This window comes from Pteronotus mesoamericanus, unplaced genomic scaffold (genome assembly GCF_021234165.1).
Source record: "Pteronotus mesoamericanus isolate MK-2021 breed Mesoamerican mustached bat unplaced genomic scaffold, CSHL_Meso_final contig_702, whole genome shotgun sequence".
NCBI lineage: Eukaryota > Metazoa > Chordata > Mammalia > Chiroptera > Mormoopidae > Pteronotus > Pteronotus mesoamericanus.
The window spans coordinates 2705956-2731311 of record NW_026555239.1 but is presented as its reverse complement, the minus strand read 5'-3'; the positions used below and the strand labels follow the sequence as shown (position 1 = coordinate 2731311).

The following is a 25356-nucleotide window of genomic DNA, read 5'->3' as shown; positions in this document are numbered from 1 at the left end:
CAAATTCTTTGTACTTGGTGTTCTGGTGGCTTTCTCCTCATGCTAGTCTTAATTCAAATACCACTCCTTTAGGGCCTTTCCCCCAGCTCTGTAGCGTTCTATTCGATGTGTCCTTAACTAATACTAGATTGCTTTCTGATTATTGCCCTCATTAGAGAGCCAGAACTTGCGCGATTCCTAGCACCTGCAGCAGTGCCCTAACAGAGATGCTCCACAGTGTTGAATGAACAATTCCTAAAGCCTGGACATGAATACAAAGGAAATCTAGTCATTTTCATCCAGCCACCTAAGAAATAGGTTTATGAATGTTGCCTGTAAAATTTATTTTATTTTGGCCCAGGCTGGTGTGGTTCAGTGGATTGAGTGCTGACCTGCGAGCTTACAAAAGCCGAACCAAATTACGTTTGGATGTGATGTTTCTTCTGGGCAGTTCAACAGCAGAAGGCAAGCATCGTTAATTTACAGAGACACAGCTCACACAGCGGCTATTTGTCGCAGATCTCCTGCAGAAATTTTCTACTATCATTTACATTATGGGTGGATGTTTGTTGTTTGACCCTTGAACTCATTCTCTGCATCATGAATGAGCACTTCCTCTGTTAAATGGTTTTGCATTGTCCTGCTGTGTACTCAAAAGCATCTTTTTTAAAAATTTAAATTGTTTTTCAATTTTTTATTGGATCCATAGTCAAGAAAAACCATTTCTTTTAAAAAACATGTTTATGCTACCAGTTGTCCAGTTTTCCCCTTTGCCTGACTTCACCCAGCATCCCTGCAGCATCCCTTCTAGTTAGAGAATTATGTTCCCTCTCCCTCAGATAAGAAATCCAAACAAGAATATACATCTCCTTTCCAAATAAAACAAAAAGCTAAAACAAGTTAAAAACAACAACTTTATAAAGCTCAGGGCAGCCCTAGCCAGTGTGGCTCGGCAGACTGAGTGCCCGCCTGCAAACCAAAGGGTCCCCGGTTCAATTCCCAGTCAGGGCAAATGCCTGGGTTGCAGCTTAGGTTCCCTAGTAGGGGGGGCACATGAGAGGCAACCACACATTAATGTTTCCTTCCCTTCCCCTCTCTCTAAAACTAAATAAAGTCTAAAAAAAAAAAAAAAAGCTCAGGGCAAAGAACTCAAAATGGAAAGTCTCTTACAAGAGTGACTTGACCCCTCCTACACTCTCCCTATGAGATGCTCATTCTAGTCCTGAAAGACACAGGACCTAAAAACCCTGAATCTCAAGCCATTCTTGGAGGACACAGCCCTTCCGGAAGCTTTCCTTCCTATCTCCAGCAAATTTTTCAAAAGCAGTAGCAGAAAGAACAGGTAAGGGACAGGTAGGTGGAGAAAGGATGGGGGAGGAACACAAGGGGAGACACTCCCCTCTTCTGCCCCTTCCCACACTAGCACCCTCCTCTTCCCCTTCTGACACTAGCCCCTCTCCCCATCTTCTTGAACTTGCTACAGCTCCCCTGAAAAATAACTGATTTCACTTCCACTAGCACCCAAATTATAGCAGCAGAAACCAGGCACCTTTATATACTTGAATGTCACGTTAAAAGGAATGCAACGTGAGGGGGTGCTATTTATTCATGAAGCAAATGGTACCAGTATTAGAAATGTTACATTCTTATTGCTTCTGAAATCTGATCTTTAGATCTTAATGTAACACACAGGAAAACAGGTGAGAGGACAGGATCTTGCTAAGCTTGTCATTCCTGAAGTAAGTTCATCTGTCGTTATTCATCATTATTTCTCCCCTGTCATCATTGGTGTTTATTTTGTTCACATTGTGACGATTTGTGTTACAAGTGGGAGAGAAAATTAAGCTAATAACCAATAGCAATAGATGCGAGGCAGACACATCTTTCTCTTTCACACTAAAGAAAAGTATATAGTACAAAATTAGGGCTCTCTATTCAGACAATAGAATAAGGCACTGCAAAGTGGGAGGACTACAATGTTTCCATGGCAACAGGAAGTCTCATAAAGTTCTGGCTTCTGTCAGGCAGACTCTTCCTGGCTCAGGAGGAACATGTTTTACCTTGATGAGACCAAAACCAGGCAGCCTGGCTACAGGGTGGAAGGATGGCTGGGTGTCCAGTCCCTGGTCAGTCCTTCTGAAAGTGCGTAGTGAGTGCATCTAGCAGCTCCTGCTTCCTTATGCCGCCCTTCAGACCGTACACCCTGCAGGCTTCCTTCAGCATGGGCACAGTGAGCTTACCCAGCGTGCCCTTGCTCACATGAACCTTCAGTTCCTCTTCAGACAAGTCCAGCTTGGGTCTTTTGCTTCCAGAACCTCCATCATCTGAGGGAAAAGGTCAGGAGAGAGTGACTGGAAATGCCACCAGTGAGTGGCATCCCAGCTGCACTGCATAGACCCTCACAAGATCTGGGCTGCAGTCAGCCATTTTCCATAGGGCTGTGATGCCCACTGAGAACACCATGGAAAACACAGGTGTCTTGATAAGGCAGCTTCATTTAAGCATAAAATCAAAACTGTATCAACCTAGGAGGGAGTTAAAAGTAGTCTGAGTGCTATCAGTTTACCTGAAACTGTTGCTCACTCTAAATGAGCAAGTCATTCATTCCTTCCCTCTTTTCTTCCAAAAGCATATACAGAGCACCAGGTGAGTACCAAGGCACTATGCTAGGTGATAAGAATGCGCAGGCTGAGCGAGATACACAAGTACATCATGCCCTGGCTAGGTGGCTCAGTTAGTTAGAGCATTGCCCCAATACACCAAGGTTGTGGGTTCAATTCCTGGTCAGGATACATACAAAAATCACCAATGAATGCATAAATAAGTGGAAAAACAAGTTGGTGTTTCTCTCTTGCTCTCTTCTTTCCTCTCTCTAAAATCAACACAAATAAAAAGTAAAAAAATAAAGTATCGCTAGAGCACCCTCAGATACAACGAACTATGTTCACACAGGGCACGAGTCACTTCAGATGCAAAAAGGGTAAAGGATCACGGCCACACCTACCCTCCCACAGCTCAACCGCCCTCATTGGGCTTTTAGGCAAGCAAGACCCAAATTTGGCTTTACCTGACCAACAATAACCAAAAGGATTACAACCTACGAACTATTCCCAAATGGTGAAGAACTCACAGCTATCCAGGAAACTGAGTCACACATGGTACAGTGCTTTGGATCTAGCAGTAAAAAAAAGGACAGCCCTGGCTGGTGAGGCTCAGTGGGTTGAGCATGGGCCTGAGAGCGGAATGGTCACCAGCTCAGTTCCTGGTCAGGGCGCACCTGGGTTGCAGGCTGGGCCCCCAGTGGGGGCATGCGAGAGGGAACCAATTGATGTTTCTTTCCCATATGGATGTTTTTCTTCCTCTCTCTCTCCCTCCCTTCCTCTCCCTCTAAAAGTAAATAAATAAAATCTTTGTGGCGGAGGGAAGAAAGAAAAAAAGGGTTAAGGCTAAAAACTGGAAGTTCATAGAAAAAAAAGTTCAAGGAAACTACATTTCACTCATAAGTGGAGAATTGCAAATCAAAACAATATAATTTTCCTTTTATTATTTTTATGAAAAAAAATTTTTTAAATAGTAAATAAAGTCCAGGATTGGTGAGAGTATAAACACACCCATCCCTTCTTGGATGGGGAATAAACTGTATCACTTTTTCAGAGGCAAACTGGCAATTCTTACAAGAACTTGAAATGTTTACACCTTGACCCAGAAATTCCAGTGCAAAGAATTTATCCTATGGATCTGCTCCCACTGGTGCATGACGGTTGTCCATGCTCACTGCAGCGTACCCGTCGATAAGGGTCTGGCTGAATAAACTAGCATGTCTATCCAATGAACTACTCTGTAACCTTATTTTTTTAAATGAGGTAGATAGGTACCTGTGGATATAAATAACTCACCAACATATACAGGTGAGTGACAAAATAAACTAGAAACATGAATACTATTCCATTTATGCTGAAATGTGTGTTTGCATATGTAAATATGTAGGTTTGTAGAGAAATTTCAGAAGGGGCATTATCCTCTGTGGTAGGACCATAAAGACGAGTTTTCGAAATAGCCCACAGGATGTCCACACCCAGCTCTCACCTTGTTTTCGCCTGGGAACTTTTCTCTCAGGATTGTAATCAGGCGGGTAAACAAGCTCCTTAAACTCATCCACTAGGGAACCCAGTCTTTTATCCATTTCTTTAACTTTGGGCACTAGAAAATCAAAACACGGGAAAAGTGGCCTGGTGGGTCACAAACCCTTGCTTCCGGTAAGCACCTAACAGGGTTGGGGGAGGTTGGGGACAGAGGGGTCCACAAGTGGACAGTTGGGCTGGCCAAAGTTTGTCTGACATTTATTTACCAAGTGCCTTTTAACAATTGCCTTTAATAAGCACTTATTATAGCCAGGCACCCTTCTAAATGCTTGGTTAACCTCTGGGTTAGATAAACTTGTCTCCCAGTTTTACAAAGGAGGAAAATGGGTTAAATGACTTGCCTGAGGTCAAACAGCTAGGGAGTGGTAGAGCTGAAAACTGGGCTGGATTCTGGGGATTCAACCAAGTCTGTCCTCAAGAGGCTCACCACTGAGGCAGGGTAAGGAGGTGGTCAAACACCCATGCAATACAGCTGGGCAAGGCCGTAAATGCAGGCGCAGTACAGTGCACAGTGGAGGCTGGGGTGGGGCTAGGGGTCAGGAAAGGCTTTCGGGAAAGCTGATCGTTCTTCCTCAGGCAGGTACTAGTCCAAGCAGGAAAAGGAACAGGGCGAGAAACAGCAGGGAACACACAGCCCGAAAACAGTGTGAGGAGGGCAGGCCCAGCAAGGAGGCGGGGAAGGCAAGCTCGCGGGGTCACAGAACCCTGGGAAGCCTGCCAGGAGTTAAAACTCATCGCAGGAACAGCGGGGAAACCCTGGATGCCTGTGAGCAAGGGAGTGGAATGATCAGGTCTGCATCTCAGGAAGACCCCTCCGACAGATGTGTGGAGTGTGAATGGGAGGCAGGTAAGACAGAAGGCTGAAGCAGTGCGTGTGTGGGTGCGGGGTGGGCCAGGTGGGACTACAAACATGTACAGTGGCAGGGCTGACAAGACCTACTAACGGAATGAGGTGTGGGGGCAGGCGGGGGGCGGGGGAGGGGCTGGGGTGCCAGGAGCTTTCAAGACCAACGCAGTGCCTCGCTCGCAGTCGCAAGGGAGAACTGAGCAAGCACACAGGACAGTGCCTGGCACACCGCAGGCACCCAATTAATGGCATAGGTTTTGTTTTCGAAACTTTTACCGTCATGTGGCCACAGGGCAGCCTAGCTCAGAGGCCGGCCTCAGGAGCCTGGCACTTTCTCCTCCTCTCACTGCAGCACTAGCCCAATGTGTGCCCAGGCGGGCCATGCGAGCCTAGAATCTCTCAGACAGAGGTGGCCTGGACAACGGGGTGAAGTCTTGAGAGGGTGCTGGGAAATGCATCCTCATTACTGCCCACAGTGAGGTCAATAAGAAAGGCTCCCACGGCAGGAGCTTCTCAGCTCAGTCACAGCCTTCTTACATGTCACATCTACTGCTTGTTCAGGCTCCATTGAATCCAAAGCCAAGGCCTCCAGGTTCCTAAAGTGCTGCTGGAGCACTGGGTTCTCAAAGCTGTCACTTCTGTAAAAACAATAATAATGGTCATCGTAAATTAATTTTAAAACAAAAATATAAACATTTTAAAAATAATACAATAAAATAAACCCAACTCAGAACAGGTCCAAGGTCAACTGAGAAAAACGTCCCAAATAAAGAGTTGAGAATCTTGTCTCTTGAATCAACTTCTCTTTCTCCAATATTCAATTTACTGTCTGATGCTAGAGATCCAAAAGCTAATTTAAAAGCAAACAATAGCTGCCCTCCTGCCTGTCACTGGAAGCTCTGGGCGGAGACAGAAATGGAGTAGGCAGGGCTATGTAAGTACAGAGACAAGACAAAGGAGAGATGATGAAAGATGGAGGCAACAGACCTGGGGACTCCTTCTCCCCGTACTCATTCACAGCATGGGAGTAAAAAGAGGAAGAATCTAGAGTCAGAAAGATCTAGCTCTTTCCACCTGGATAAGTCTGCACAAGTGGCCTCTACTAAGCCTCAGTTTCTTCATCTGTAAAATTGGGCATGAAACATACCTTTCAGGATTCTTAAGAATAATAAATGAGATTATGTTAGAATTGTATCTAGAACGGTGCCTGGCACAGGAGAGAATCTTAATAATGCTTCCATTTCCCCATAAAGGACCACATCTGGAGGGGAAGGTATTACTTTGTCTAGAGGTCGTAGGTAGAGATAAGGAAGTAGCCTAAGGACAAAGGTGAAATGTGAAAAAAAAACTGTTTGGTGTCTGTTACATTATGTAGGTTCTGAGAGATAGTCTATGTGTACGTGAAAGGGAATGACTTGAAATATATGATCATCCTTTTAATCCTGACAATTTACATTGGATTTACTTACTTTTACTCATTGTGTGTGTAAATCAAGGAAAAGGCCAACTAAGAATCCTCTCCTCACTGCTGCTTCTTTGAACTTTGCTAAACTCACGTGGCTTTCTGAGCACAGCACAGCAGGTCAACCAGCTCTAAGCATTCAGCACAATTCCAGTCTTCAATACCGCTGGGAAACGCTCTGCTTGGTTTCAGGAGCTGTAACCCTACCAAACAGGCTAGAGAGCCCCAGGGCTAGAAATAATCAGGAGGCCTTGGAGAAACAGGCTCCTGAGGAGACAAGACCTGCCCCACCCAGCAGGGGCGTAGCTCCTGCCTCTCTGCTTTGCCTTGTGACGGTCCCTGCCAGTGATGGGTAAGACCCCTCAGGGGAGGGGTAACCTAAGCCAGGCATTGACTGATACAGGCAGCAGACAAGAAATTGGGGGACACGGAGAAGGGGCAAAAAGGCCCCCACACCTCTCGGCTTGGCTTGGCTTGGCTTGGCCATGGCTGGAGTCCTCATTGCAGCTGAGAAGCAGTCTCCTTATCTCTTGGTGGTTCCCTCCCCACACCTGGCTCAGGCTTGAAACAGTGCAGGAGTCAGCTCTAAATCAGGTCTGGCAGTTGCCAGGGAAATCAGGCCTAAAAGTAATTTCTTTAAAGTGGGCTTTGTTCTTCCCTCGGATCTCTGGCCAGCTCATGCTGCGAAGGACCTTCACATTATTTGTACCACTTACCCTTTATCATTAAGGCGCTTGCCCTTGTCTTCATTCTCTTTTGTTTAGACTGGTCTCCTCTTGGACCCATATAAAGCAGTGAATACCTGTCACTTGTTTTCTTAAAGGTATCTCTTCTCTGTGAAACTTAACATGCTAATGTAACGAGGTTACGTATGCATTCCTGTTGCCTAGCCCACTGATAAGGTTTTCAATAAAAGGCTTGGAACAAAGGGCGACAGGGTCTTCCCCACGAGAGAGATGTGCCACGGCCTTCTCTAGTAAGAGGGAAGTGCCCCCGTCTGCTCTCCCGGCAAACAGAGAAGTGTTTGCAATGTTTTGTGTTTATCCCCCTCATCTGTGACAACCCCAGGACGGGCTCTGCAGGATTCAGAGCCCTGCTCCCACCTCAGCGGGCCCCCAGCCGGTGTCCCTCAGGTTCAGGGAGCACCGTGCTCTCTGCGGTGCTCCCCCGCGGCGGTGCGACACAATACAGGCTGTAGCAAGAGTAGGTTTACAGTTGTTTGCATGGAAAATAATACAATAATAAACACTGTGTTTTGCATAGTACTCACAGCTGTAAACCTATTTTTGCCTCATCCTGCATAATAAGAATTTCCAGTCTCTAAAAAAAGCTTATTGCTTTTAAAAAGTAATAAGCTATCAGTTAACTGAAAGGAGTAAAATCTCCTTCTCTTGGTCTATGCTTAACTCACATTTCCAACAGGAGCTCAACTCAGGAGGCAGTTCCAGGAGAAGCCTGTGACTGACCCACTCCTCACCTGTACTTGAAGCGGAGCTTCTGAACAATAGCCTTCATCTTGTCTACTTGCTCTGGGTTTGCCATGACTTTTTCAGTAAAGGGCACCTTCCGCTTATCATCAGCATAGGGTAAGAAGATGAGATGGAAGCCTGAAGAAGGGAGATAAGATTTCTGAGATCTGACTTAACAGAAGGTTTCAGTGATTGAGTTGTCCTTTGTCCCTCAGCTCCACATGCACGCTTCTGCATCCTGTGATGCTGGGGCTGGGACCAGCCGATTTCTGCTAGCATCTGCCTAAGAGACTCCCTCCACAGGGTGACCCCAAGGCAGAAGCCCTCCTCCTCGCATACTTCCTGTTCCTGTCACGGCTGCCCAGCCCGGGCTTTTCACCTGGTGGCAACAGCTGGTTCCACCTCGAGCTTTTTTGATATACCAAGGCCAGATAGACAGTGCCTACTCCCTGGAAGACAGAGTCCCAGCTCCATCAGGCCCTGCTCTGAGCCCACCTTTGTTCCTCACTCTCAACCACACACTGAAAGCGAAGAGGTGAGGGCACTCAGGCTGAACTCGGTCCAGCCATGGGCTGGTTCTAGAAAGACCAAAAAATCTGGACACTGGAACCAGCTGCTGCCGCCGCCGCCGTCGTGTGAAAGGCCTTCACAGACAATGCTGACAGCACGGAGCGAGGAGGAGGAGCGTGCCCCTCGCTCTCCTCTGCCCTGCAGTCTCCCCCAGCACCGGCTCCTGACAGAGCCAGCCCACAGAGGAGAAACTGGGTTTGGAGAGTCTCAGCCTCAGAGCCTTAAAGGGTAGATCTGGAGGTGAGTGACAATAGCTTAGTAAGTGATAGACAAAGCTATTCCTGAGCACTGTAATGACCAGGCTTAGAAGTATAAAATGTTCCAAGAGTTACTTTATAAAGTGAATATTTATTGGCATGGTTAAAGAAGAAGCAAGGCCATGATCTGCAGGCTACTCTGTTCCAGGCACCTCGATATTTATTAACATATTTCAAATGCGAAACAACCTTGAGAGAAAGGTGTTCTCATCTTTGCACATAAGGAGTATAAATAGAAAAGTTATATTATTTGCCCAAAAGAGCCAGCTAATGAGTGGCAGAGACGGGCCTAAAACAAAAGAAAGTAAGCTTTCAGATACATAGCATAAGATAAAAGTCTAACTTCAAAACCTGTGGTCTTTCCACTATACCTCACTGCCTTGGTGTATACAGGAGATAAACCAAACATGAAACATTACAAGGGTGCCAAACGATGGCTGTTAGTAAGGACAGGCATCAGCAGTGGACCCACCAACCTGGGTCGGTAGCCTGCAAACAGTCCCTGGTGCAGCCATCCCTCAACCCTGGCTGCAGAGCTGCCTCGTGCAGTTGTGCGTGCTGCGCACAGTGCGTCAGGCTCACCTGTGAAATCTTCAAAACACACTTCCCAGGCCCCATTCCTGGAGACTCTGGTACAGCGGTTCTGAGCTGGAATCCCATGAGCGATTGCAAAGCCCAAGCAAGGTTCAGAAGTACTGAAAATATCTCTTGCACGTACCTGGGGGAGCCACCTGAATTTTCTGGTCATCCAGCTCCTCTTCCTGTGGCATCAAGGCCACAAAATAAGGTGGGATGTTCTGGCGGGCGGTGTACCTGCACACTGCCATGACCTCCTTCTCCAGACACTTGGTGAGGAGAGCATTGAACAGGGTTGAGCTCCCTGGAAAGGAAACATCCGAGGGGTCTACAGCCTAAAGGTGTCTCCTCCTTGCTTCCCTCTTAGCCCGTGCCATAAGCCTACAAATTGTCTTCCATTTTTTTTAAAAGGGCTTATGATACATCAGGAGAAAGGGGTGATGACCCAGAGCTGAGGGGAAAGTGGGGGCAGCAGAAGTGTGGTAACCAATAAGAGACTGGATGCCTCAAATGCTCCATTTAGGCGCGTGAATTATTAATGTCAGTTCACTTTTACTATCTTTAGGCTAATAACATAAACCTCAGCTGCTAGTGAAAACCAACCAGGTCAAATCAGGTTCATTAGGTTCATTAGCTACAGCACAGAGAAATATGGGTCTGAGCAACAAGCCACACACAATGGCTGAGTTCATATCATCTTTAATTGCCAACACTAGGGAAGAAGTTCCCTTTTTTTTTTTTTTTTTTTTTTCCAAACTCTCTATCTGATGCCTCAAATAAAGAATTCCATAGGAAGTAAGTTTTTAAAATACTAATTCCATATCCCCTCCTGGACATTCACAATGCATACCAGCGTATTATAGGTTCTAAAGAAATCTCTTTCACTTTGTTTAGCCCCACCTTTGCAAACTTTATTTGAGCATGAAACACCTTCAGAATGCCCCAGGAACACACCCAACAGAGTTTCCAAGCAGCACCCCCCCTTCAGGAAATGCTGCTCAGCAAGTTGCCCTCTGTGCTATTCATTCCTTGTCCTCAGTCTGTGCCACTTACCATTAACCAAGGCCTCCTCAGGGTACACGAACAGGGCGGGCCTAATATAATGGTGCTTCTTCAGCATTATCAGGGGCTTGAAGCCGATGAGAACCAAGCCTGGTTCATCGAATCGTTTTAGCTGTTCTGTCTCTTCTTTCTCTAGTACAATCTGACGACTCCCATAGATCTGAAGGCAGGGAACAAGGAGTGGCCACATAGACAGGGGGCTGGAGATGCAAGATGGTTGCCACATAACCCTAATGAGTCAAAACCAGCTTTCTTCTAAAGAGTAGAAGTGTGGCTCACCAGGGGCATCGTCCCTCTACCTCCAGAAATTAACATTTACTGAGTGCCCAGCAGGTCCTTTACATCTGTCATCCAATGCATCTTCTGTAACAGTCGGTGGTGGTAGGTGTTAAAAACTGTTTTACAGATAAGTGAACTGAGGCTCAATGGTTGGTAACTTGTTCCAGGTTACACAACGGACCTGGGCTTTAAACCCAGATCTGTCTGGTACCAAAGACCATGCCCTTCAAGCATTTGTGCCTTCCCTCACTTAACATGTATGGAGTGCTCATCCCTGACACACAAAGAATGCTCAGACCACACCTATTTAAAAAAAGAACAAAAAAGAACGGAAAAAGAAAAACCCACACCTATTCATTGAGAGGACCTGTGTCAGGGAGTGTGCTGGGTCTGTTAGTGTGGGAGGCAGATGTGTGCGTGTCCAAACTTCAATGTTTGCCTTTTGATCCTAGATAAGTAACTAGTGACAGCACTAAGCAAGAGTCAAATTTGGGTTTTATGAAAAACAGAGCCCTCAATGGTTTTTTAGGGACACTGAATCAAAGAAGAAACTCAGTGCCCTGGTTGATGTCGCTCAGTGGATTGAGCACTGGCCTATGAACTGGAAGATCACCGGTTCAATTCCTAGTTAGGGCACATGCCTGGGTTGTGGGCCAGGTCTCTATTTGGGATCATGCGAGAAGCAACCAATAAATATACTCACATTGATGTTTATCTCCCTCCCTTCCCCTCTCTCTAAAAATAAATAAATAAAATCTTTAAAAAAAAAAAAGAAAGAAAGAAACTCAGTGACTAGAAGAGCTTCCTATGAATAAACCAACATGGAAAACTAATTACTTCCAAAATGGAAAAGAAAATTTCTTCTTCTCCTCTTCAGAAAGCAGGGCAGAACACCTGGGCTTGAAATCTGCGCTCCAAAGACATCTCATTGGCTGAATCAAAATATCTAGTTTTAGTCACTTAGTTGATCTTTCTAGGCCCTGAACTTATCTAAAATTTCAGATTTTCTCCCACACTTTGCATAATCAAAAAGGAAGAATGATTCATTTGATTTTAATTTCAGATATCAAACCCTTCCACAGACTGAACAAAGGTGAGAAGATGAGAAAAGATAATGTTCTACATTCTAAGTTTGTCTTTCAAATTAAGAAAGGCATATGTATATCATTTCAAAGCACAAGAAAAATCTGGTTAGTTTGGACAAACAAAAGAATCCTCTCCTGAAAAAAGAAAAGAAAAGAAAAAAACGAGTGCATTTGACACCTACCACACTTTCCCTACCTCCGCTCCCTGGTTAACTTCAACACTTTTTGCTATTGTACCTGAGCAAGGAATTAGACTGTAAGACACAGAGCAGCCTGTGCTGAGTGAACAGGGGCTGAAGTCTTCATTGACATCTCCTTCAAACACTGGCTCTAACTTTTCAGCTCCAAGGTACCACTGACCTGGATGCCATAGTTCCAAAGTTTTAAGAGCTTGGCTAGAAAGATGAGTACGTGGAAGTTAACTGGTTAAGCTGATCAGTGTCTCCCCTCCCTGTTAACCCTTCAATGAGACAAAATTCAGTAAGGAGGCAGGCTTACCCGAGCCCTCTTGGTGTCGCTTGGCAGAAGCAAACCGCCTGTATTTACATTAAATGTCCGCGTCTTGGTTTTCACTGGTTCATTTGTTTCCCGATAAAGCCTGACTGGAGGAGGTTTGACAGCCTTCTGGACTATATTATAAATGCCAACAGTGAATGCTATATCTTTGTTGAGCTTAAACTTCAACCTGGAGGAGAGAAAAACAAAAAACAGAGACTGAAAGATTATACTTTCCTATCTAAAATTCCTTAATGGCACCCAAGCTTAATTGGTTTAATTCTTTCTTATAGCCCTAAACAAGCTCTTAGAGTATAAATATAACTCATTTTAATAATATAGTGGAGTTTGCTGTAATTCCATCTCAGGGTCTATACCACAAAAATTAGTTCCAGAATATATTAACTATGTAAAATAATAATAAGGGATTTACTGTAATGAAAATAATGGTTTTTTAAATTGAGCCCAACACTATTCCAATCCTTTTATTCGCTCACTTAACTGTCATAATAATCCTATAAGTACTGTACTGATTCTGTTGTTTCTGCCTGTCTAGTATCCTTTCCCCCTTCTTTTAAAAATAAAACCTCAATTTTTCTTTGGGAATCACCTTTCCACCACTGCAGTTTTGGGAGAATGTTAATCAAAATGCTATGCTCTTCCCTGGCCAAGAGGTGGGCATATCTGATCCAGGCTCAAGTTATCAGACCTATTCTTTTTAGAATCTGGGTCTTAAGCAGTGCTATTGTGGCATATTGCTCCGGAATATTCATACCAATGTCTTAAGAAGCAATAGGAGCTCTAGAAAATGTGTTTTTGTTGTTGTTGTTAAGATTTTATTTACTTATTTTCAGATAGAGGGGAAAGGAGAAAGAGGAGGGAAACATTGCTGTGCAAGGGAAACATCAGTTGGTTGCCTCTCACATACCCCCTGGCTGGGGACCTAGCCCACAACCCAGGCATGTGCCCTGCCAGGGCATCGAACTGGCGACTTTTCCATTCACAGGCTGGCGTTCAATCCACTGAACCATACTAGCCAGAGCAAAAATGTGTTCTATAATAATCACAATGTACAAAATATTTACAATATAATATTGTAAACAAAAAAAAAGGTACAACACAAAAAATAACCCATGTTATACATTTTTTCCAAGCACATGTGGAGCATTTTCTAGGACAGATCATAAGCTGGGCACAAAACAAGTCTAAATACATGCAAAAGACTAAAATCATACAAAGTATGCTCTTTAACCACAATAGGAGAATTCTGGGAAAACCTCAGTTTGGAAATTAAACAGTACACTTCTAAATAACCGAGGAGGTCAAAAAAGAAATCACAAGGAAAATTTAAATTATTTTTAACTAAATGAAGGTGAAAATACAACATATCAAAAGGTATAGGATGCAATGAAAATCAGTGTTTAGAGCGAAATTTATGGCTTTAAACACCTTTACTTTACCTAAAAGCAGTGTCCGATTAATAACCCAGTCTTTGCTGTGGTAGAATGTTTAGGAGCAAGTATTGACTTTAAAGAAGAGAACATTTTTAAACAAGTTACAACTAGTTCAACTGTTTATTGGTCTGCACACTGGAAAGAACACTGCTTTAAGACAGAGCCCTAACTAGACACGTTGGCTCCTGGATCAAGCACCTGATACGTCTCCAGGTCAATGAGAAATTGCACACAATGTGGCCCCAAGGTGAGTACTAGTAACAGATGGCATTACCAAAAACACCAACCATTTGGTGGCAAACTGTTTTAAATTGTTCTGGCTGACTCAGCTAAACTCGGTTGTCTAAAGGCTGCTGAGAGAGCTGAGAATAAATGTAACCAATTAAAAACTGCACAATCTTCAAAAGTAATTTTTGAAAATTGCTGTATCCTGGAGAAAGCACTGCCCAACATGGTCCACTACAACCTCAGGCTTCAAGTGACCTTGGTTCTATTTCTAACCCAAAACAGCAAGTTCAACACTCCTCCTACTCAGACTTAAATAGGCATATTCATAAACTAAGGTAACTTTTGACCTTGAAAATGTCATAAGTCTAAGTTAAAATAAAGTTACAGTATAACATCATAGTTTATAACATCATGTGTATGTAGTAACTTGCCCAGGAAGATGTGAAAGCCCACAGTGCAAAACAAGTTGCTTGATATGTTTAACTTCATTTGAAATGTCTTTAATGTTACTAATGGGTAGGTTTCAACCAACCTGAAAGGGTTGTCATTTAAGATAAGTTAATATGTTCACCAAGAACTTAGGGCAGTGCCTGGCACACAATAACCATGCAATAAAGTAATTTTATCATTTGATATAGCAAGAACAAGTGCAATAATTTTCTAGGTCTTCGGCCTAAGGCATTATGGGTTCTCAAACAGCTCCAACATATTATTATTCATAACAAGTATCCTATAATGACTCTTCCACAGAATAGTAGGAATAGCTTACATCTATAAATAATCACTATGTGCCAAGTACTGTGCCTAGTTTATCCCACTTAATGATCACAGCAGTCCTATGAGGAGCTATCAGTCTTGCTCCCATTTTACTGAGGCTCAGAGAAGTTACATGCCTTACCTCAGGCCACATAGCAGAAAGGCCAGGACCAGAATCCAAGCAATCTGCCTCGATTTTAGGCTCCCTGCCACCCTCACCAAAATGTGTAGATTTCTACATTTCATTATTTCAGGAAGGGAGAAGAGGTAACAGCATGCTTGTTTGAGGAAAGAGAACAGTTCCAAAGGGAAAAGGATAGCAATGACAACATGACACCGCAGTAATGAGCTGGGCCGCAGTTTCCTTACAACAATGTCATGGGTTTTCTAGTAGAACACCAGTCATCTCTTGAAAATTCCTCAAAACCCACCAATGGTCACATTCCCCTATACTAAGGAAACTAGACTAAAATGAAAACCTGATGCTCTTTAGGAAGAAACATTGCAGAGCCCTTAGGATTCCATTGCCAAAGCTCTCTAAAAGAAGATGAATCTAACAATCTGGTTCCTAGTGGGCTCAGCCTTATAAGAAATCAGAATAACACAATTTTGGCAACAATGATAATAACTAACACTGAGTTTTTGCTCGATACCAGGTACTGCTGTTATCTCCAACTTACAGAGAAGAAAGCAGACAATAAACTTAGTGAGTGCAACTGAGGATACTCTTAGGCCACAACTGTTTACCCCCAGCAAGTGGGGGCGGGGGGCTGTGTTATTCTGAAGAATTATACCAGCTCTTTCCAGGGAAGCGAAGCATATAACTTGTGCTGTCCTAAATTCCAGCAAGTTCGTTTGTTATTTTTTGTTTGTTTGTTTATTTTTCAGACAGAGGGGAAGGGAGGGAGAAAGGGAGGGAAATATCAATGTGTGATTGCCTCTTGTGCGCACCCTACTGAGGAACCTGGCCTGCAACCCAGGCATGTGCCCTGACTGGGAATCAAACCCTCAACCCTTTGGTTCCCAGGCCAGCACTCAATCCACTGAGCCACACCAGCCAGGGCTAAATGTAACAAGATTTTTAGAGGAGCACAGTGAGGCACAGCCCAGAGTCAGGCAGCCAGGGTGGTCAAAGTCATGCCCTGGTTTGGTTTGGTTTGGTTTGGTTTTTCTGTATTTCATTTTTGTTATTTTTCCCCCTAATGTATTGATTCAAGAGAGAGAGAAACATCAATGTGTTGTTCCACTCATTTATGCATTGACTGGTTAATTCCTGTAGGTGCCCTGATGGGGAATTGAACCTGCAACCTTGGTCCATCGGGGTGATGCTCCAACCAAGCTACCCAGCCAGGGCCATGCACTGTTTATGATCAGTTAGGAGACTTGTGGGCAGTTGGCCCAGGCTCAATGCCCACCTGACAAGCGCACGCTTCTTGGTGTCCTTGGCACGGACCCTCCTCAGCAGGTCTTCTAGCTTGCTTGATTCCTGGAAGTGGACCTGTAGGTCCTCATCCTCTGCTACACTGATGATATCTCTGTAGAATATGGATACGTCAAAGCCCCCACGTTTCTTCAGGTGCATCAAGTCAAGGAAGATACCTGGGGCAAGGACAGGTAATAGTGAGGGGAAACAATTTTCAGCAAGAATTTTTTTCAGTTAAGCTCAAACATGCTTTTTAAAGCTCCCAAATACCTAGACTGATTATTAACATTTCAGGAATTAGAGAAAGTGGCTAAGGGAATCAGCTACTATAATGACTGCAGGTAACATATTCAAATAACCAACATTCATAGTTGCATGAAATTCAAGAAAATCTTGCACTAGCAGAGTCCTTCAGGCTACCAAGGGCCTGGCCATTTCCACTGGGAATGTTACAAAGGTGTCTCCTCTGGTCTTACTTTATTCTTTCATTTTATTCTGAATGGTGAAAAGCAAACGTTTGACATCAGCTATAAAGAGGCAGTAACGTCAAGTACCAATGTAAAAGAACGGGGAAATCCTGACCTGTCTCACGGAGATCCCCAGCTTTGGTCCTGGCCCGGCTGGCTTTGGCACTGTCATTGCCATGGGGGTCATCTTCATTGGTGAACAGCATGATCCTCTTATGGCTCATCTTGACCTGGACATCGCTAAAGAGGTTGGCACAGACCCACAGCACTTCACTTAGGGAGTAGTCACATCCATAGCCAATCTGGTCTTGGAAATGTTTCTGTCCCTGCTGCCCCTTGAACTGCGTAAGCTCCAATATTCGTTTAGCACCTGATCAGAGACAAGGGGTCAAATGGGCAGAAAAGTCACAGCAGTGTCAGTGGACACCTTTACAGAGGCAACAGAGGGGCCTAAGGTCCCTTTCTCATCCCAGAGCTGTATAACCCACATAGCAAAAGTCCACATCCCAGTAAGAACCCCCTCATGCAGGAAGCATACTCTTAGTCAAGGTGTTATTTGCTTTCTTCTCTGCATCTCTTTGTTCAGGGTCATAACCTTCTCATTTAAGGGAAAAGTTAATCTTAGTCCTGACCGGCATGGCTCAGTTGGTTGAGCATCATCCTGCAAAGTGAAAGGTCGCCAGTTCAATTCCCAGCCCGGGCACATGCTTGGGTTGCAGGCCAGGTCTCCTGTTTGGGGCGTCGGAGAGGCAACCAAACAATATTTCTCTCACACATTGATGTTTCTCCCCCTCACTTTCTCTCTTCCTACCCCTCTCTCTAAAGGTAAATAAATAAAATCTTCAAAAGAAAAGTTAGTCTTAGAATACTACTAACCTGGATTATCCAACTCCTGTAAAACATAAATATTTTTGAAGTTCACTGAGTTTTTGTCCTTCTCAGTACCATAGAACACCACTGCCAAGAGATCTCGATCACTGCTTATGATTTTATTGGTGTACACACTCTGGATACACTAGAAAAATAAGAACAAAAATTAAATTAATGTTTTTAACTACTTACCACGAAACTTAAACTCTTTAAGTGCCTGGCATATAATAGGTGCCTGATATAGAATTGCTGAATGTGTACATGGCATTAGAATAAGGTATGACCTCTACCTTCGGGAAATTCATGAATCAGTGAGAGTGATGGGCATATATCTTACACTGTAACAAAAAGCAGAGTGTGGTAAGTATGTAACAGAAGTATAAGTAGTCCTTACTATGAAATCAGAAAATTAAAAACATGCATATACTCTGGCAAGAAACTCTGCTCTACGGGAAAAGCCCAGTAATGGAATCAGGAAACCTTGATATGAGTCTCACTGAAGTCACTGAATTGGCCAGGTTTGGACAGGCCACTTGATCTTTCCTCAAGGAGCTTGATACTAAGAAACAAAATTTACACCTATGAAATAATTACGTGTATAAAAGGTTAAATAAAACTGCCCTGGCCAGGTGACCCAGATGGTTGGAGCATGGTCCGTACACCAAGTTTGCGGGTTCTGGCTGCAGTTTGATCCCTGGTCAGGATGCATACGGGAGGCAACTGATCGATGTTTTCTCTCTCACATTGATGTTTCTCCCTCTGTCTCTCCCTCTCTACTTCTCTCTTTTCCTCTCTCTCTAAAATCAATAAATATATCCTCAGATGAGGATTAAAAAAAAAGGTTTAAGCTAACAATAAGTATATATGACCTGAAAATATGTCTATAACAACTAACGGCATCTTTTGAAATAAAATCTACTTAATTACACAAGTAAAGACATCAGTATTCCAGGAAAGGTTTCGCTACCTATTTAAATTAATGTCAGCATCTGGTAAATCAGTATCTCATAAGAGTTAATTAGTCTTGGCAGACTATTTAATTCTGGGGACACTGACAAAATTCAGTTTCTGAATCTGCAAAGCTGAGGAATACACCACCCATGGTGACCCCCCTCCATGTCCTGCCTGAGCCTCTGACCCACCTCCCTCCGTAACAATTCTCTCATTAAATGCAGAACATACAGTATGTTACTCATTGACAATAATCTGCATGGCAAGTATTCTATTTTTTTTCAATCTAGTTTTTGAGCAATCTATAAATATTTATAAGAAATCGGTGAAGGCTTCTTCTAGATTCCAAGAAATAAAAACACACACAAAGGAAAACTAAAATAGAATTTTAAAAAATGTTTTTTTCATGGCTTCTTATCAAATACATTATCTTTTTTTAAAAAAAAAGATTGATTTATTTATTTTTAGAGAAGGGAAGGGAGGGAGAAAGAGGGAGAGAAGCATCAATGTGCAGTTGCATCTCACATGCCCCATGCTGGGGACCTGACCTGCAAGCCAGGCATGTGCCCGACACTGGGAATGGAACCTGCGACCTTTTGGTTCACAGGGCGATGCTCACTCCACTGAGTCACACCAGCTAGTATCTTGTATCAAATACATGATCTCGCCTGTGTCTCATTTATTCACTACATAATACCACATTTTCTTCTAGCCTCTTTAGATATCAAGGGTTCCAGGAACCCTTTGAAACTACACGTAGAACTGTTTTGGGGAGAGGGTACATAGCTTTCATCACATTGTAAAGAGAGGTCCATGATCCAAAAAAGGTTAAAGCAGTACTCCTTCCAGAGTGATCTCCAAACCAGCAACATCAACATCACCAGGGAACTTGCTGAAAATGCAAATTATTGGTCCTGGTTCTAGACCTACAGGATTTGGGAAAAGCCCTGTAGTCTGTATTAACAAGCCCTTGCTGGTCATACTTATGTAGATTAAAGTGTGAAAACCAGTTTTAAGGTAAAGGATTGTTGCTATTAATTTGGTTTTTAGATGTAAGATATTCTGATTTGTCAACTGCAAGAGCTGTCTGTGTACAAATTAAAGCATAAGCAGCTTGTTTGGTTCCAGCTTCTAAAAATAGGAGACCTGCCCTGGCTGGTGTGTCTCAGTGGACTGACTGCTGGCCTATGAACCAAAGGGTCACCAGTTTAATTCCCAGTCAGGGAACATGCCTGGGTTATGGGCCAGGTTCCTGGTTGGGGGTGCATGAGAGGCAACTGGTTGATGTTTCTCTCGCACATCAATGTTTCTCTCCTTCTTTTTCTCTTTCTCTTTCTCTTTCTCGCTCCTTTCCCATCTCTCTAAAAATAAATAAAATCTTTTTTTAAAAAGATAAAAATAGGAGACCTGAGATACACAATAAATCTTTAGAAATTCTTCTCTTTAGCCCTGGCTGGTGTGGCTCAGTGGATTGAGTACTGGCCTGCAAACTAAAAGGTCATTGCATTCAATCGATTCCCAGTCAGGGTACATGCCTGGGTTGAGGGCCCAGTAGGGGGTGTTTGAGAGGCAACCACACATTGATGTTTCTTTCCCCCTCTTTCTCCCTCCCTTCCTCTCTCTCTAAAAACAAATAAACAAGTAAATAAAATCTTTAAAAAAAAAAGAAATTCTTCTCTGTAAAGAAATAGTGATCTTCTTAATTGAAATGAAATTCACATAACAAAATTAACCATGTCAAAGTAAACAATTCAGCCCTGGCCAGGTAGCTCAGTTGGTTAGAGCATTGTCTCAGTACACCAACGTTGTTGGTTCAATCCCTGGTCAGGGCACATATCTCTGCCCCCTTCCTCTCTCTAAAATCAATAATATAAATAAATGAAAAACAGACAATTCAGTGGTATTTAATAAATTCACAATGTTGTATAAAAACCACCTCTATCTAGTTCCAAAATATTTTCCCCACCCCAACTGCAAATCCCATACCCAATTAAGCCATTACTCCCCATTTCTCCCTCTCCCCTCCCCTAGGAACCACCAACCTGCACTCTCTATGGATTATCAATTCTATATTTCATATAAATGTAATCATACGTGACCATTTGTCTGGCTTCTTTCACTCAGTATGTTTTCAACGTTCATTCACCTTGTGGCATGTATCAGTACTTCATTCCATTTTATGTCTGAGTAATATTCCAACTGTAGGTATAAGTATTCTGTTTATCCACTTAAAATATTTTGGAATGAGACAAGAGGTAGTGAATGACTAAAGACCTCTGAATTGTACACTTTAAAATGGTTAATTTTGTTATGTAAACTATACCTCAATTTAAAAAACAAAACTATTTAGTCCACACAACAACCTGATGAGGAAGATACTATTTTCTCAATTTCACAGGTGAGAAAACAGATACCAAGAGGTAGAACAACTGTCTTCTAACATCAGTTTATAAGTGGCAAAATCAGGATTTGAATAGCTGATTTTTATTCTGTTGGGTATATACCCGGGAAGAGTAATTCAGATGGTAATTCTATATTGAACTCTGAGGAACCACCAGTTTTCCACAGCAGCTGATCCTTTTCACATTGCCACCAGCAATGTAAGAGGCTTCCAATTTTTCCACATCCTTCTAATTCTCCTTTTTTTAAAAAAATTATAGCCATCATAGTGTGATACCTCATTGTGGTTTTGTTTTGCTTTTCTCTAATGACTAAAAATGTGAGAATCTCCTGTGCTTGCTGGCCATTTGTTTACCTTTAGAGACATGTATATTCAAATCCTGTGCCCATTTTTAAATTAGGTTTTTTGTCTTTTTGTTGGAATAATTTTTTTCAATCGCAGGTAACACCCATCTTCCAACTATCACCTACAAGAGGACTCATTTCCATACAATAATTGCTGGAACTTCCTTTCTTCTGTTGCACTCCCATTTCTACAGAAGGAGCAGTCCACTTCCACGACCACGGCTAACGCTGAAGGTGGGAGCAATGTATGGAGTTGAAACCCAGAATAAAATGGGCCTGTTCTCCAACATGGCCATTTTTTTTCAGCTGTAAGTTAAGACAGCCATCCTGGGAGGCTAACTGCCATTTATCCTTCACAAACAAAATTTTCGAAGAGTCCGTACTTTTTAAAGTGGCATTAATACTTCAGGGGATTTTTTGCTTGTTTGTTTTAAATAAAAAGGTAATCTTACCTGGATGCTAATGTCAAAAGGAGTCAATTCATCTTCACCCTCTGATTTAAACATGGCCCTAGAAGCATCAACCAAAAAAATCAAACTATCTCTTCCTGAATATGTATATTCTCCTACATGGGAAAAAAATAAAGAAAATGTTTGCCCTTGCATTCATATTTATCAGGTTTATTATTTATAATAAAACAAATACAGAAAAGCCCATTAAGCAAAACTATAACCTGATGAATTATAAGGTGAACACCCTTAAAAACGCCACCCACATAGAATCCTGCCAGTCACCTCAGAAGCCCCTCTCCATGAACCCTATCCCAATTACAATGCTCACCCTCCCCCCAAGAGTAACCACTATCCTGACTTCATTTCCTTTTTTAAAAATAATTTTCTCATCCAAGAGAACACTCCTAAACACCATTTTGGTGTTTTTTTTTTATCCTCACCCAAGGACATGCTTATTACAGAGAGAGGGGAAGGGAGGGAGAAAAAGAAGGAAACATCGATGTGAGAGAGACATTTATTGGTTGCCCCTCCCACATGCCCCAACTGAGGACTGAACCCACAACCTAGGTATGTGCCATGGCCAGAAAATCAACCCACAACCTTACAGTTTATGTGACAATGCTCCAACCAAGCCACACCAGACAGGGCAACACTGGTTTTCTTTTTTTTTTTTTTTTAAAGTCTTTTAATCTATAGATAACCTTCTCCATCTTTTGTCTCATAATTTATTTGTTGAAGAACCAGGATATTGTGTCATGCGCAGTTTTCCACCTTCTGGATTTGCTGACTGCATTCTTTTGGTGTAGCTGAACAGAGTCCTCTGTATTTCCTACTAAGGACCCAGAGAGACTGCACCAGATTCAGGTTTTCTTTTCTTGGCATGATTACATCCTGAGTGATGGGTTTTTCATATCTGGTTGTCTTCCTTTTTTTAAAAAAAAATGATTTTTAAAAAAGATTTTATTTATTTACTATTAGACAGAGGGAAAGGAAGGGAAAAAGAGGGGGAGATAAACATCAATGGGGACCTGGCCCACAACTCAGGCATGTACCCTGACCAGGAATCGAACCAGTGACTTTTCAGTTCACAGGCCAATGTTCTATCCACTGAGCCACACCAGTCAGGGCTGGTTGTCTCCATTTTTTATACTGCTGCCTAATAAAACAAATTTAATTATCTATCTTTTATTAAAACAATATAGCCATATGTGTCAAAAGCCTTAAACAAAATTCTACCTTGACCCAGGGAATCCTACAGCTTAAAAATCTATCTGAAGAAAGTAAGATATTGAAAAGCCCTTATACAAAATTTTTTAATGTTGTTTTATTAAAGTAAGAAATTGAAGTGCTGACTGGTGTGGTTCATTTGACTGGGCATTGTTCTGCAAAGTTAAAGGCTGCATTCATACCCAGTCAGGGCACAGGCATAGGCTGCAGGTTCGGTCCCTGGTTGGGGTGCATATGAGGCAACCAACTGATGTTTCTCTCTCACATCAATGTTTCTCTCCATTTTTTCTCCCGCCTTTTCCTTCTCTCTAAAGATAAATAAGCAAAATCTAAAAAAATAATAACAACAAAATAAAGAAATTGAAAATAACATATCCATGGCTCTGGCTGGGTCGCTCATTGGTTAGAGTGTCATCCCAATAAGCCAAGGTTGTGGGTTCAATCCTCAGTCAGGGTACATACAAGAATCAACCACTGAATGCATAAATAAATGGAATAACAAATCAATGTTTCCTTCTCTCTCTCAAATCAATGAAAAAATATTTTTAAAATATCCAACAGAAAATAGGATTAATAAATTATAATAAATTAAAAATGAGTTATAAAGACTCTATTTATGTAGTTACATGGGAAGGTCTATGATAAATAAGGAAAAAAGGCAGAATATAAAATTATGTATATGTTTAAAATTCTGCCCTGGTTGGTGTGGCACAGTGGACTGAATGCTGGCCTGTGAACCAAAGGGTCACTGGTTCAATTCCCAGGCAGGGCGTATGTCTGGGTTGCAGGCCAGATCCCTCAGCAGGGGTGCTCAACAGGCAACCACACATTGATGTTTCTCTCCGTCTCTTTCTCCCTCCCTTCCTCTCTCTCTAAAAATAAATAAGTAAAATCTTTAAAAAAAACTTTAAAAAATATTAAAAAATTATTTTTGTTAGAAGACTGGTGTAAATTAAAATTTTAAGTGTAGATGCACTACAATTACCACTATATAAAAAATCAGATACAAAGAAAAACAGTTATATGTAGTTAGGAAATATGTAGAATGTATTGTATTAGGGTAGTAGGTTATATAGATTACAGTGAGCGTCCTCTATTTTCAATATTTCCTATACATTTCTACATTTTAATAAATAGACTTTAAAGTTTTCTCCCCAGGACTTAAATTAACCAGTATGCAGAGTACCCGTAGCCCTTATTTCCTTTTCTTTGTCCTATGTGTTACTATGTTGGTTGAACATATACTCCCCACATGGAGGTTATGAGGAAGTGACACTTGTAACTGTGTTGCTACCGTTTATTCTTTGGTTGAAGGTATTTTTATACTGAGGTCCTAAAAAGAGTAAAAACTTTTTTGAGTGAAGAAGCTTACCAGAGCCATCTAAGGTGACAAAAGATACCACTGTTCAGTGTCATTTATTGGGCTCCACAGGTAGCAATCTACCAGTGTCCCGCAAAAAGTTAAAGGCTAGAAATGTCCCACAGAATAGAGTAGGACATGAATAAAAGTGCCTACGGCAACTCTGCGAAGTTCAAAGGGAGAAAGGTATTTGAGGTCCTCTTGGGATAGAAGGGTAGGCCCTTAGAGAGCAAAGGACAACCAGCAGAGAAAGTTTCCCACACACAGAACAACAGTACGTGTTAAAGTCACCGACCACCAGCTTCAAGGCCCTCCTCTTGTTCTTCTTCTTCATCGCCCTCGTTTTTGTAGTAAGACTCCCACTCTGACATGCTGGTAACTGCTCGCTAGGTGAAAGAAAGTTAAGATCAGTAACGAGCAAAGCTGTATCTAAAAACATCGGCTCCTTTGAGACCTGTCCTAGGGGCTCATGGTTACGGGCATGGGGATCCTGCCGCCTCCAGAGCTCTTGGTAGTTTGAGACCCAGAGGTAAATGAGCATGGGCATCATTCCGGCAGCCTCGCCTTAGCTATCCCTTAAAGACGCTTCAGGGCCTGTGGTGGCCCAGGGTGGCCTCTCTAATCGCTGTATAGGCTCCGTTCCACCTTCGGCACCATTTGGACTTGAGGGATTCCTGCTCCGGATACTCCAAACTCTAGCGGACCTATTAGTCCTCATCCTGCCCCCCAAATCTCCCTCAGCTCCTCAGCCGGCCATGCCCAGGGGGGTCTCCAAGACTAGGTGCGGCCTGTCCTAGGAGGAAGGGGAACCAAAGACTGTCTCGACCCTTGGGCTGCGCACTCCTGACTGACGCTGCTCTGCAGGGATGTCAGGGTGACGCACCAGACTGAGTGGGCGAAGCAGAGCCAGGCCAGCCCTCGCCGACCAGCAACACACACAGAACCCAGATGGTCTTTGCCTACCTCCCGCGCCGGAAAAAGATCAATTTGGAATGAAGGCGGGGTACTCCACACGCGCGGGATCCAGTTCACGCTCCCAATCAACGGCCTACGTCATCACGCATAACACGCACTTTTTCTGTGAGGCCGACAAGCCACTCCCACAACTTGCTCTCTGTGCAGGGCTCTGCCAACACCTAGATCGCGAAAGCTCCGCCCCCGCCTGCGAAACCCCGCCCCTCACACCCGTCGGGATGGTAT

At 43.0% G+C, this 25356-nt stretch overlaps 1 protein-coding gene across 1 annotated transcript; it reads right to left on the bottom strand.

Annotated features, from left to right (window-relative positions):
• Nucleotides 1-658: 658 nt before the first annotated feature.
• On the bottom strand, nt 659-25217 carry XRCC6 (X-ray repair cross complementing 6). Its single transcript, XM_054582448.1, has 13 exons — nt 25120-25217; nt 24452-24542; nt 21570-21682; nt 17428-17566; nt 16667-16921; nt 16077-16260; nt 12227-12413; nt 10356-10524; nt 9445-9606; nt 7908-8037; nt 5506-5606; nt 4066-4179; nt 659-2303 (listed from the first exon to the last, which is right to left on the bottom strand). The coding sequence occupies exons 2-13, from the start codon at nt 24525-24527 to the stop codon at nt 2107-2109; spliced, it is 1827 nt and encodes a 608-aa protein (XP_054438423.1). The 5' UTR covers nt 24528-24542; nt 25120-25217; the 3' UTR covers nt 659-2106.
• Nucleotides 25218-25356: the final 139 nt, after the last annotated feature.

What these genes read in the sequence shown, in the direction of transcription:
- XRCC6 (XM_054582448.1), bottom strand. Translation starts at nt 24,527, where the DNA reads ATGTCAGAGTGGGAGTCTTACTACAAAAACGAGGGCGATGAAGAAGAA. An exon ending in GCGACACCAAGAGGGCTCGG is followed by an intron (nt 10,525 to 12,226) that starts GTAAGCCTGCCT and finishes CCCTGCCTTCAG; the next exon opens with ATCTATGGGAGTCGTCAGAT. An exon ending in AAGCTCCGCTTCAAGTACAG is followed by an intron (nt 5,607 to 7,907) that starts GTGAGGAGTGGG and finishes TTGTTTTTACAG; the next exon opens with AAGTGACAGCTTTGAGAACC.